We start from the raw sequence: 15,271 nt of genomic DNA, 5'->3' as shown, positions 1-15,271 counted from the left end.
ATGCATTGTTTCAATGTAGCATTAACGAACAACGTTTTACTTTTCAACCATGTTGCATGAAAAAAATTGTGATTAGAAGATAATTTGGCGAAATTCTCGCTATATGTTAATGGATTTTTTTTTTTTTGACTTTTCCACTAAGTTTAAGCACTGCTTAACTGAGCTGTAATTTTGTAGAGGCATTGCTTTATATATTTCAGAAAAATCTTTGAACAGAAAAGCTTTTTTTATAAAATTCTTTAGTTGAATGTATCTAATTGGATAAAAATGCCCAGCTGCTTCGTAACTAAAAAGCAAAAATATATATTCAAACTCACTCACAAAAGATCAGAGCTGTAGTAGAGGGGAAACATGATTGGGGGTGGGGGGTTGAGCTGTTCCCTAAATATTTGGTTTTTTATTTAAAAAAATAATTCAAATTTGATAAGAATTTGTGTCAAAACTCTTTGTTCTCTCTGTGTGGGGGGGGGGGAGTCCTCCAAACGTATTTTTTTAACTACAGCATTGATATGGACGACAAATTTCACGATGTGTGTTTTTTCCCATTGACGTTAATAAGACTATTTTTGTAATTATTCTAATATTTGAAAAAATGTTACTGGTAAATCAATTAAATTTTCACAATTGTATTTGAGCTTGTGTAATAAACATTACATATACATTGCCAATGCACAATGTTATAGAGATGGGGAAAAAACTTTTCTGCCAATCATGCATATAGATAAAAATAACAAGGTCGCATTTTGTTTCTTGAGTAAAAGCTTTTCAATTTATTAATATGACAGAACTTCTTGTGTGTTATAAGCTAGGATCCCCTGCACATTTGTACCTTATATATTTTTTTAAAAACGAATTGCAGTTTTTATACGCAAATGGGATTAGAGGATTACGTTTCTTCCGGGTTGTATATCAAAATATGGCAAGCCGGCATAAATATATTCCTTCATTCGTAATTATGTAGAAAATATTATTGGGGGGAAAAAACACAGATGGGAGGCTGAAATTTGCAGTGAAATCTTGTAGTTTTTGCATTGTTAATAAAAAGGACTTACCTCCGGTGTTTAAATAATCTTCTAGTCCATCAAATATCCCCATAATGTTAAATGCTCTTCTTTCGATGTAGTTAGTCATTTTTGTTTCAGTAAATATAGGTGTTCAGCAGAAATATTTTCTGGAAGAAAAAAGGGTACATTAATGAACGAAATAATTTGACTTATTTATATACGTGCACTTAAATGACAGGGTTATAGGACCATTCCACGGAAAACGGTTATTTTGTCACGCAGGCGACGTCTCTTATATTTCTTTTAAAATAATACTTTGAAATAATAATGAACAAATTTTTTCTGCTTAACAAATTACAAACTTACAGGTGATTTCTTTCGAAAAATAGTTCGTCATTATCTTTATAATTATTACTTTTTAATTACTTAATATATATAAACTCTCACATGAGGGACAAAGGGTTGACTTTTTCGTGTAATGGTTCTATATATATATAAATATATATATATATATATATATATATATATATATATATATATATATATATATATATATATATATATATATATATATATATATATAGTTAATTTAAAAAGTAAAAGGGATAGGAATTGTTTCAACACATTTTATAATTTTTAAGAAGTATTGGCACTGTCAGAAGCCCATTGTTAAATGAAAACCTTTCCATAAAACTAAAATCTTGCTGATTGGACCACATGGACATCTAGTTCAATTTTATTCTTCATTGTATAAAACTAGAAAAAGAAGTTTGTTAAATTTCACTCAGGGCAGAAAATAGGTAAATAACAACTTCTTCATGCAAAAAAAAAAAAAAAAAAAAAAAAAAATCCTTTTTTTTTTTTTTTTTTTGAGTTTATAAATTCAGAAGTTGCACAAAATCAACTGAACATTTTACGATGATTAATTTATTGGAAAAATTAATAATAATAAAACGAAGGGAAACGAAAAGACGACTAACCGAAATCATGGTATGTCAAGCGAGGGCTTAATGTTATGGTTAATTTATTATAAATGTAAGTAATTTTACTAGTATGTGAAGGGTTAAATGCACCTAATGAATCTGAGACATGCGGATGGGAAATGCTTGTTGATGGCTAAGAGTATAAGGTTCACTTTAGAAAAACGTATAATGATGGATTCAGTAATCAGCGTTGTTTATAAAATTAGACTGTGTTGATACTAAAATGACTAAGAAAACTGATTCTTAATTCATCTTGAATATACGTTTAACTTTAGAAAAATGCATAACGATGACTCCAGAAACCAGCATTATTTATACAACTTAGACTGGCATGTGTTGATACTTAAATGACTAAGCAAACTGACTCCCAATTCATGTTGAGCATAAGGTTAACTTTAGATAAATGCATAATGATGACCCCAGGAACCAGCGTTATTAATACAATTTAGAGTGGCATGCGTTGATACTTAAATGACTAAGTAAACTGACTCCCAATTCATGTTGAGCATAAGGTTGACTTTAGATAAATGCATAATGATGACCTCAGGAACCAGCGTTATTAATACAATTTAGACTGGCATGCGTTGATACTAAAATGACTAAGTAAACTGGACTCCCAATTTATGTTGCGTTAAATTCAGCTTTCCGTTCACTTATGGAAAATTGCTAATTCTTGCTGCAGGTCAGCACCTACCATTACCATCTGGAGCACGTGCGAAATTTAGACCGGTCATGTCCTAGAGCACTATTGCAATCTCCATCTGGGTCACGGACGGAAGAGTAAGCATTTGAAAATGACCTTCACTCAGAGCGATGCAAAAAACTTGCAAAATGTGAAGAAAAGTAAATTGATTACCACTTACTTTTTTTTTTCAAAAGTAAGGATTTCATGTGATTTAAAGGTAATTTGAAAATTTAAATAAGCTAAGCATCTGAAGATTTTTTTCGATTTGTATTAACAGGCAGATTCGCGGTCAATGTTTAACTTTCACCGGAACTGTCATGAATGAAAAAACGAGGATGATATTTGTTTATTCGTTTACTCTTGATAAAAACACTTAGTTCTTTTTTATTTCTGATTGAGAAAATTGTACCTGCAAACGACGAGCTCCTTTCCTGTTGTTTTTAGTATTAGTAGTGATTTCAAGTGTTTTGTTATATTATAAAATAGTGGCACCCGCACGGCTTTGCCCGTAGTAGAAAACTAAAAGGTCTTTTTGTTCGCCTGTATATTTACAAATAATGTATGATGAATTTCTCGCCAATTGGCTTGCCCATGTTACTGTTCCACGTTTTGATAACTTTGTAATTTACTCGTCCATCTTAGGATAATTTTTCTCGCGAAAATGTTTTTAAAATTGGAATAGAAAAGGAACAAAATCGAATTTTCGAAAATTCGCTTCGAGGTGCACACTCCCATGCTACAAACTAACTTTGTGCGAAATTTCATGAAAATCGGCAGATCGGTCTAGGCGCTATGCGCGTCACAGAGATCCTGACGGACAAAATGAATATTTTGATACATAATCAAAAAATTATAATATTTTTGTCCAAAACGTTATTTAGCTCGCAGCAGTTTCTTTTAGGAAATCGAATTTTGTATGTAACCCGAGCCGACATATAAAGTTAGCCCGTCAAAATTATCTCATAGTATTTATAATACTACCCGATTATATGAGAAAGGATAGTCAGTCGCACCGTCAAGACTCCACCACATCATCGAGTGTCTCGGAAGATAGGGGATGGGAGGTTTGTTCTCTGGAATCACTCAGTCACAGACTATTTTTTTAGTTGAAACTAAACTTAAAACGAGTTAATGCTGGAAGTTTTTTTTCTTCAGAGATTACTGTAATAATATTTTTTATCAATCGATACACAAAACTTTATCTATTGAATCCTCAGGAATTTTTTTTAGAAAATGCAGAAAAAAAAAAGAAAGTACTTAGTCTTTACATTTGTAAAAAAGATTTGTGTGTGTAACAAAAAAGTTTAACATATAAGTCAAGAATAGAGGGCGTAGTAAAACTTAACGCTTAAATAATTTACAGAACGATTAAAGTACTTCAACTTCTTCTAGATGTGAGTACGTTTTGGTCGTGACGAGAGAGTTCCAAATAATGAAGTTGAAGAAAAGTTGGATAAGATGGTTTTGATATCTTTTGGGTAGAAAATACGAGTTCTGTGTGAATTAATAAAGTTTAAATCAGTTATGTGGAAACAATTACGTGCTTTCTGAATGATGATAAAATGTTACGTGTTTGCTTTTTTAAGAACAGTTTTTTTTTTTTGCATCCGTGAGTTTTGGACTGTTTAGCGTTTAAAAACATATGCGATAGAGCCCAAATTTCAAGATATTCTACATACACGTGTTTCAGCCCTACATTGGATTCTTCAAACCTTTTTTCAAATAGAAAAAAAGTCTGAGCTTCTGGATGCGAAACGGTACTCACTACAATTATAAACAGTGCTCGAAACTAAATTTCCATTTATTGCAATTAAAATATAGAGAGCGCTGCACGTTTTGTATACATAGAATAAAAGTGCAAGCGTTATATATGATTCGGAGATGCGAGTGCATCACGGCAAGCCGCGAGAAATGTGGCTCTTCAGAAAGCAACGAAAATAAAATTTTACCGTCCATTAGTCGTGTTATTAATTTGTTGGTAAATGTCCGATCAGAACAAACGAACAGTGCACACTTTTCTTATGCTGAGAAAGATTACACATACGAGCTATTCAACGGCAGTTCAAAACAGACCTATTAAATGCTGTACGGAATTCCCTCCAAAAGCTCTAAGTATCTTAGAACATTGTTTCATTGCAAGAACTTAATGAAAAATCGGCTCAACTTATACATCAGGAAATTAAGTTTAGAATCCCAGGAGCAATATTTAGTCAATATCTTTTGGCTCAGTAATGAACATCTCTCATGAGATACTCCCGTTTATTCAATGAAACAGGGATCTAATATACTTGCTGTCAGGGGCGCCCCAAACTTAAATTTTCATGAGGGCGGAAGTTCTCAATTTGCCGAATGGAACTCCAAACTTCGCCGAATGATGATAGTTTTGCCAAATCGAAATCCAAAATTTGTCGAAGGATGATAATTTCACTAAATGGAACTCCAAATGTTGCCACATGATGCTAATTTTGCCAAATCGCCAAGTAAAATTTTCCGAATAAAGCAGTTTTTGGAAAGTCACAGTGATCTCCCGTGACCTCCGATCAGGGAGCCCCTGCCTGCTGTTTTTGTGCAACAATTGACTCGTTTGTTAAAATTCTGTTGCTTTAATAAGAGTTTTTTGCTTACTTTACATTTCCATTATCTTGTTCAGGTGCTCGGTTTATATACTCGCATATGCCTGAACTAATTATTTTTCAATTTATGTCTAAAATATATTTGCTTACGTAAGAAGAATGAAGTATTATTTTCTTAGTACTCAATTACGAAATTACTGTGCATAAATTTATTTTTCAATTTATGTCTAAAATATATTTGATACGTAAGAAGAATGAAGTATTATTTTCTTAGTCCTCAATTACGAAATTACTGTGCATAAATTATGCCTTCATATTAACCTATGTATATTTTAACTTATTTGTTTACTTCGAAAGCTATTGTGCAACCAAACCATAATTTATTTTCTCAGTAAAATAGAATTCAGAAGTCCAACTATTTAACTTTACTGCTAATGCTAAGATAGATTTTCGTTTTAATCTTGATTTATTGCAATTGTAATGTTATGCAGTATGTTTTTTGTTCTAGATCTGAAACTTTAAAACATTCAATTAATCACTAGTCATATTTGCTTTGAAGTAAAAGAAATGAAAGTAGAAATGTCAGCAATCCTTCCTCCGATACACATTAAAAACACTCTTTTATGACTGGAAAAAAAAAAACTCTTTCTGTAAACAACATTAACCTTCTTAGGAAAACTTTCTCATTGAGTAACAGCAGAAAAAAAAAGGACACCGACCTAGCAGCTGACTCCAAACAATAAATTAGTAGAAACAGATACTAAAAAAATGTGACCAATTGTCTAACAGATCTAGATCACCAACCAGGCATTTAATAATTTAACAAATGTTGCAAAAAATACACGGCAATGTACTTTCTTCCGTTTATTCCATCCAGTAAACCTTTCTGCATATGCTTCAGTTGTTATATAAACCAGCCTTGCACATATCGTCTGCACGCAAACGTCATCTATATTATTTATTTTACTAGAATGCTATGCTTGGTGTGTGGCTCAACTCCTTGAAAATCATTTGAAAACCCTTTGAGGCCTATAGAACAAGTGTCTCCTGGATTCAAAATTTATCAATGCATTTTCTAATACAATAAATAAATAAATAAATAAATAAAAACTAATTAAAAAAAGAAATTTAATTATTTTTTCCCTTTTATTGAAGAACTAGCGGTACCCGCACGGCTTCGCCCGTAGTAGAAAATTAAAAGGTCATTTGTTTCGCCTGTATATTTACAAATAATGGATGATGAATTTCTCGCCAATTTGCTATGCTAATTGTCTTGTCCATGTTAAGGTTCCACGTTATGATAATTTGGTAATTTACTCATTCACGTTATGATAATTTGCCCGATAAAATGTTCTTAAAATTGGAATAGCAAAAGAACAAAATCGAATTTTCGAAAAATAGTTTCGAGGTGCACACCCCTCTGCAACCAACTAATTTTTTTCCAAATTTCATGAAAATTGGCCGAACGGTCTAAGCGCTATGCGCGTCACAGAGATCCTGATGGAGAGATATCCCTACGGAGAGAGATCCAGACAGATAGACTTTCAGTTTTATTATTAGTAAAGAAAATATATGTACCTCAAAGTCAGAGGAACGTATGTCACATAATGATAATTTTATAGTAGAGAGGAAAAGCTTTTTTCTGGCGCATTCAAAGGATGGGACGTGAGCTCTTTTAACCCTGCGAAAAAAATGAAAAGGATATTTTTTTAAAGAATAACGTTCACATGGTTCGATGCGGAAGGCTTCTGCATACAATGCACTAATAAACGGAAAATCGCAATTTTTGGACTTACGTCATTCCGGCTCTAAGGTACAGATATTAGCAAAAAAAAATTTTATTGTTCAAAAAATACATTTTTTAATTTTGCTTTAAAAACTTCAAATTCATACTGTTATTTGCTTTTACTTTTGCTGTCAAGATTGGTGTTTCAATTGAAAATTAAATTTGAGCAATGTCATTAGTTATCATGTAATTGATCTGAATAATAAGTAAATGTAATTTTGGAAAACTGTTTTTCTGTATCTATAATGGACCACATGCACACACATGTTCCATCCGTTTATACAAAATTTAGTGAGCCAGTTTTCAGAAAACTTAGCATTCATGTTATTTGCACCGGCATTTAATAGTTTTACGTATGACCTTTACCGCAGAAATTATGGTACTTAAAGAGCTAAGGTTTATGTTTGATATCTCTCGGACCTATAGAGGTTCCTTTTGAACAAGTTTTCAAATATTGACTTGCATAATGATGAGTAAATATTTTAATTTGCTCATTATTTTTTATCTTTTATAAGACTGTATTGTTTTTCTCGAGGACACAGAAAGTGGAGAATGAGCTGGTTATTAAAAAATATATTACTCAGTTTCCTTGTAGATAAAATATTCAAAACGTTTGATATTGATACTCAAGAGGTGTTAGAAACTCTGGATTTGATTACTAAAGAGGACGGTTTGAGTACAATTATTAACGTATTAAAGTTGGCTATTCAGCTGTCAAATACATTTGATACGAGCAAGATAAGAGTTTCAAGGTACTTCCTAAGTATTTATTCGCGGTTTCCTTTACTGTTATAAATGGCATTTGTCTTTTGTTCTGTCTGTCCTAGTTATTTAATCTTTTTCCAATCTTCACTACGCTACAGCCAATCGGGATCTTCCCATGTTTGTTTTTTGTCCAATAGAGCTCTACTTTGGTTCAATTCTCGTATTCTATTGGCTGTTTTTGTTTGCTGCTCAAATTTTGATTGAAAAGCAGAAACAAAAGTAACCAAACTTGCTGTTTGATATTATTAAAGATTGAAAAGGAGTCTTTTGCGTAATCGAAACGAATCATATTAATAAGCAATAATTTGCAACTTTTGCGCATCGTTATTTTTATCAATTTACTTTCAATTTTATTGTTCCTGTTTTTCCTTGTTGTATATTATGATTTTTGAATACGGCGTATACTTAGAGTGAAAGAAAGACTCGAGTACGTTCGTAGTCCACATACTTATGCTTAATACGAATCCTTCGTGCCTTGTCTCTCTGAATGTCATCATTTTGGACCAACACTCTCAAAAATTCAACTTTTCAGTAAATACGAACTGAACTGATTCAGAGGCATGCTTACAGCTCGTACATGACGCATAATTTGAATTACATCCGTTATTGAATAATTTTGATTTGTACAAAAACGTTTAACATTAAAAACAACAAACATTATTAACGATTACAGTCGACTCCCGCTACAACGCGATCCGACTAACGGGAAATGGCTATAACGCGATTTTTTCCCCGGCAAAGAATTTTATTCCTAACGCGAATTCTTCACCCGCAACATGAAAATTTTCCGAAGAGAAATCGCGGTTTTTTCGTGAATGGACGTTCATCCGTTTGGCATCGCTGAGGGCGGAAGTTCCCACACCGTACTAGTCTAACCATCTCTTATACAAATATCTACTCCTCATTTTTCATTTATTTTTTTCATTCTATATGGGAAAGTTGATGAAATATAATGACACTTAAGAACGCTGTTTCATTTAAAGATTGTGAAGATAGAAGGAAAAAGAGAAAGTTTCAACAACTATAGTGCATTTGTTTTTCTTACTACATAATGTACGTACCGTAGTGGTTTGTTTTACGTCTTCCTTTCCCATTGATCATTGATTTTGTGCATCGTAGCAGTTTTTTTATGTTAAATAAAACGGTTTTTTAATGCAATAAATAAAAATTCAATTTTTGGTTTAACAAACAGTAATATATAGTTAAGAAATAGTTTTTAACAGTTTGAGGTGATGTTTACAAGTGTCTTTAATCGTATGGGTATGTTTATAAAAGTTTTTACACATACCCTTTTCCACAACGCGAAATTTCAACTTACGCGAGGGGTCTTGGAACGCATCCCTTGCGCAAGTCGGGACTCGACTGTATACTGAATCTTCATTTTTAAAGGAGGGCAATGAAATTGAACAAAAAAGTGGTATTTCTGTATTTAATGCAAAATATGGTAACTGTTTCAAAGTTGCCTAAGCTAAGATCAAGTTTTTAAATTTTTATCAAAGTGCGGTACAATTTAGCCTATTGTATGATAATAAAAGTCTGAAGTATGCAATTAAAAACATCTTGCACTTCTGCAATAGAAAAAAAAATCATCAATTCCTGCTAATCCACAAATATAAATACTCAAATGATTTTGTATCACACGTTGTACTTGAATTATGTGTATTATTCCTAATATTTTTGATCCTACTCGTCCATCTGTTTAGAACGATATTACATGGTTTAGAAAATTAAAAATTATTACCATGCAAAACAAACTGCATTTTTTTAAATTGTCTCCTCTGTTATCAAGGAGCAATATCTCGAATTTTAGAAAATATTTGATGTATTTCATCGCAAAAGAATCCTCAGCAGCAAAATACTTATTAATTTTAGATTATTTATTCTATTTCAAACCTATTATTGAGTAAAATCTCAAATATTTTATGCGAAAACTGTAAATGCAATGATTAACTAAGATTTTAACACTTACTTTTCTGCAAACCGAAACCAATTCCAACATAGAAAGTTTTTCATACTCCTTACATGTACGATTGAAACATCTTCCACCACTGTTATGGCAGAAATGCTACAGTGTCACGGAAACGCTTTTCGAAATTCTATTTTCTTTTCCTGCCCGATTCTGAATTTCAGAAGCTGGAACCCCTCTTTTGAGCATTCACTCACAAAACCATCCACGCACATCCTTAATTGATAGGCAGTTTTCGTGTTGTCCATGCAACTCAACAAAGCGGATCTTTGAAGTTTTAACGCCTCCGTAGCTAAGAACTCGCAGACGATGCGTAACCTTTTCGCTATTGTTCGCTTTTCAGCAGGAGCGGGAACTAAACGGATTCCAAGATTAGCAAAAGGTTAAATAACAACTTGTCAAGTACAATTTAATAACATAGACGTTTCTGGTTCATGTGCTTATGTCCGAGTGTAGGCGGATGCAGTGACATGTTATGGTTATAGTATTTCTATTTGACGAGCAAATCAGGCTTAGCGTATGTCCCTTGTCAAATGTCGAGTTTTCGAGGCGCTAAGGCGTATCATGTTGCTTTTTTGGACTAAAAAGGGTTTAAGCTAGTGTCGTGTAGACATGTGAGGCAGCGAGAAGCAAAGGAATGCAAGTGGACTATTTTAAGATTCGAGTAAAACGCGTCTAAAGATAAGGTTCTAGGTAGACTTTTATTGAAAGCTTTTTCTAAGTCATGCTGTACAGCAGCACCCCTACCTGGGCTACTAGTACATACTATCTCTTGCCCCAAGACAAAGGAGAGGTTCACTTACCATTTGCACTGGTTATTTCCAGATTTTAAATTTTGCCACTTACATATTCCTTTGCTTCTCCTGCCTCATGGATCTTTTACTACAGGGATTTTTTTTTGAATGAAAGGTTTACTTTTAATTAATTGTCTTTCCTTTGAGACATGCATACATAATAACCTTTTCCGGCTCGAGTCGTCAAACTTTTTGAAATATAGCAAAAAAAAAAAAAAAACACTATGAGCGTGTGTAATCGGTCATCTAGACGTAGATTCTGCAGTCAAAAAAAATTTTTGTTTGTTTTTAAGATTATATTTTTAGCAGTGTGTGGTGCCTCCAGTCGTGGACACCGCCCACCCTGGGTGGGAAGAAAACGTGATTGCCTATTCAACAGTTATGGTTTTTTCTCCAAAACTATAATTAAATACCTCAAATAAAATGAAGAAAATTTGTCGATTGTTTTAGAATTAATTTCAAATTTTCAAAAAATTCTCATTTTTTTGGGAAAAATTGGTGAGATTTTAACAAGAAATTGAGACAGCAGAAAAAGCCATTGTTTTGCTGCTGTCATCCATGATCGTTAAAGAGAACAAGATTTTAAATTTGGAGATAATTTATACAAATAGTAGAAGAAAATCTCCTCTATTTTGAGACAAAAACTGGAACTAGTAGCCCTGGTGGGTGCTGCTATACAACGTGATTTAGAAAAACCTTACGATGAACCAACAAGATGGTTTTTTGCATGCGTTTTACTCAAAACTTTGTAAAGTTCACTTACATATACTACATACCTTTACTTTTCATTTCCTCATATTTCACATGCTTAGCGTGTAATATGAATTTTAGCTTAAAACGTTCTATTACGGTAAGATTTAGAACATTTTATTACAATTATTTAAAGCCGTCAAAACAGTTTGCCGTTGCGTTTCCTGGTTGAAACAACTATTACATGCAAGATGCTGTTATGACTTACAGGACAAAAGGCCAGAATGTAACATTCATAAAGGAAAGTGGGCGTGAACGCTGTGCGTTTGAGTAGTTGTTGACACCTAGCGCAATAATGAAAAGGGTTAGCTAATTCTTATATCTTTTGCTGTTCGTTTATTAGATTATTAGAAGAAACTCTACTAGTTGATTTTCTATCAGTATACTCAGTAATTGAGGGGTTTCAAAATCATAATATTAGACACTGGAAACAGTTACAATAGCAAAAGTCACATTTATTTAGAATGTTCGCTAACTGTGCAAAAATTGAGAGTTTACTGTATTTTTCATGGTTCTTATCAAGTATTATAATTATTTCCATCCGTAGAAAGCGCGTTTATTAATTTAATAACAGCAAAAAAGACAACATATTGAACCAGATCATTTTATCAATACAGAAACAGCTATATAAATTTGTTTTTTCTTTGATTAGGAATTTATTGGCCTCTTAAACCAAAATTTTACCTAATTCGTATTTGGTTAACTTGCCAAAATTTAAAATCGTACAATATTTTACCCGATAAATCACATCTACTCAGAATTGATTAATAAAAGATCTGTAACGCATTTCCGAATTAAGAAAAAAAATTCTATAGATTAATATTTTTTTTAGTTCTTTCCTTAGAAAATAAATTAATCGTGGACATCGTGCACTCTTCATTTTATTAAATCTGCAGGATCTGCATTTTAAGAAAAGTAGATGTAGTTGTAGTTAACTACAAAAAATATAGTGTTTCGGAACACTGAACGCAGGTACAAATTGATAAATTGTTTGTGTTTTGAATTTGCAGAGTCAGTGTCTCAAAACTAGGCCGCAATCATTGTTTACGAATATATTAATTTTTTAGTAAACGAATTCAATTATTTGATATTCTTTTTTGTATTACTTTACTTTATTGTATTATATATATTTTTTATTTTATTTTCCCTCGATATTTAAAGTTTTCTCCCCCCTCAAACGTATCAAAAGCTTAATATTGAAACTGAAAAAACAAAAGGGAAAAAAATTTCTTGTCGGCGAAACTCGGAGGACACCAATTTTTTATCTTAATTAAACCTTTGTTAAATCACAAATAAAAATAAATAAAAACATGGAATATAATTAAAAACTGATCGTATGTATCTATGTATGTACCTATGTATCTATGTCCAAGTTTCTTCTCCGAACGACAGTGAACTGACCATCGAACCAGGTATCGATGGTTTCGTAATCTTCCCGTCATTATGTTTGGCTGTTTGACATAACCTTCCAATAATAATTAGCAGAGATATCAATCAAAAACTATTAATTTTGACACTTAGATTTCGACATAAAATCTCTTTTTTTCAAATATATCAAATCATTATTCAGTGCTTCATCTCAACTTTCCGCAACATTGCTTTTAATAAAATTTATATTGTGAAGAAAATCACTGAGATGAAAGATCTGTTGTCAATTTTTGTCTCGAATATCAGCAAGTAAAATCCTGGGTTTTGTTTTAAAGGCTTTTCCTGCAATCGAGGGATTTAAAATGTTTACTTTTTGGTTATTTTTCCGAAATCTGCCGCAAAATTTCACTGTTTTTTTTTTTTTTTTTTTTTTTTTTTTTTAAAGCCTGATTGTTGAACACGCGTCACTTGACATAACTTTCATTTTCGAGGTGGACCGTGCAAAGCCGGGTGAAGTAGCTAGTTTATTAATAAAATGCATACCATTTTTTATTCAATTAATTCGATTTATAGAAATGGAATTTAAAAAAAAAAAAGATTACAAATGGTGTTCTACAAATGCTTCTTCCTGCTTTTTAAGCAAGTGACCACACTATTTTGTTCTGTTTTTGAAATCTCAACTCATGGTCAGCGCTGCGTAACTAAATGCATTTAAGTGTGCCAGACTACTGTGTTGATATCTCGACTATGTTGACGATCGACTCAAAGTAAAATAACTTATCCATTCTGCAACAACCAGTTTTTTAAGCCAAGAAATAAATGATCGCTTTATGCCGTTTATTAAAAGGTATTCTGCATGAATTCTTGCATAGCGATTAAAAATAAAATACATACCTATATAAATAAAAGCGAAAAAAAAAACTTTGTTGTCTTTTACTAATACAAATATGTGAGCTGTTTAATTTAGACTTAATATTGACTTCTAATTCAGTTCAAAAAACACATCGAACTGAATTGGAATTTCAAAAAACATTTGATTTCAAAACACATGAGTGTTTTGAAGGCAAAAGGATTACATAACATTTTAAGATATTTAAATGTTATGCAATCCTATATAATGCAATCCTATATTATGCAATCCTAATAAAAAATCCCGTCTGAAGCTTTGCAATTTGAGATGAAATAAATTAATATATATATATATATATATATATATATATATATATATATATATATATATATATATATATATATATATATATATATATATATATATATATATATATATATATATATATATATTCGAGAATGTCTGAATGTTTCATCAACCGAATCAGCATACAATCATAAAAAGTTTCATCTTATTTCAAGTGATGTTACCTTTACGTGAGTCGCTTGTTTATTTTCAACTAGAAAATCGCCCGTCAAGGTACGACGGGTGAAAATCGCTTCTACATTTGAATGCATCAATTGCCTGTTTGGTGATATTTTAATAGTTGAAATTTTACTCTAACTCCAGTGGATTAACCCTAAACTCCATTAGAAGCATAAAATAGTTAAGTTACCGGATCTAGTTCAACCTTGTCAAAATGAAGTTTTCCCTGCATGTCAAACATTGCCAAAAAATATTATCAAATTATCATGCCATGGCGCGAGTTTCATTCTTGATGGAGTCAGCGTTACTCGATCATTCGCTATTACATATATGAGGATACCGACAATACTTAGTTCATATTTCAAGTGTTGCAATCTGGAAGAAATTATTGAACGTTTTTTTTTATTTTTTGCTTAAATAAAACAATATTATTCTGCGCTATCGATGATGCACTATACTAGATACACCCAAACTGCTTGCTGTAGTAGTTTTCAGTGCCACTGGGCCCGTAATTTAGGAGGGTCCAGGATAGTCATTTGCCTCCCCTGGCAAATAAATGCATTTACACGAAAGTTGGCATGTTTCCTGCAATTGTTTGAATATGGTTCACATTGAGTATATACTAAAGATGGAGAACCTTTTTTATCTCTGGAGGCTACACTGAAATTAGACAGTTATAAAGTAGGTCTCATAAGTTGATAAACATTTGTACAAATGCAACATGTATGTTATTATTCTAGTTTTGTATTGTTTTATCATTATATTACTCTGTTTAGAAATTTATAGAAAAAAAAAAAAGCATCACGTAGTTTTATTGAACGTAAGCAGATCCAGTAAAAATCTTTTCAAAGCCAAGTTTCAACAACATTAATCTTTAGTTATCTGGTATCTCCATCGGGGTAAGATGTCGTAGACTGCGGCATTATAATTTGCACGATATTTTTCTTTCATTTTTTAGAGGGGGGGGGGGCTCATTCTTGGGAATTCTTCGTGTATTTGGGAGAAGCACCACTGCTCTTAAGGGCCAAACCTGAATTACCTTTTTATTAACAGCTACATATTTAAATATCGGCAGACAACTTTAAATAAAAGTAATGCAGTAGAAATACAGGGTGTCCGAAACGTCCTTGACACATTCAGAAAAATCATAGAAAACCAACAAATTGTCGTATGAACTTGCGGTATGCACCATAATACTTCACAGGTTCAAGAGTTTTTATGA

At 32.1% G+C, this 15,271-nt stretch overlaps 1 protein-coding gene across 3 annotated transcripts in view; it reads right to left on the bottom strand.

The window, feature by feature from the left end:
• LOC129216216 (elongation of very long chain fatty acids protein 7-like) overlaps positions 1–15,271 on the bottom strand; it is a 101,707-nt gene that overhangs the window by 19,542 nt on the left and 66,894 nt on the right. For all 3 annotated transcript variants that reach the window (XM_054850411.1, XM_054850413.1, XM_054850412.1), the window contains one exon: positions 1,053–1,171. In XM_054850411.1, coding sequence (XP_054706386.1) covers positions 1,053–1,131 — 79 coding nt within the window. In that variant the 5' untranslated portion in view covers positions 1,132–1,171. The remainder of the gene's footprint in view (positions 1–1,052; positions 1,172–15,271) is intronic.

The sequence above is a fragment of the Uloborus diversus genome, chromosome 2, assembly GCF_026930045.1.
Source record: "Uloborus diversus isolate 005 chromosome 2, Udiv.v.3.1, whole genome shotgun sequence".
Taxonomy (NCBI): domain Eukaryota; kingdom Metazoa; phylum Arthropoda; class Arachnida; order Araneae; family Uloboridae; genus Uloborus; species Uloborus diversus.
Note: the sequence above shows the minus strand (reverse complement) of the source record. Positions and strands in the feature narration are given on the sequence as shown.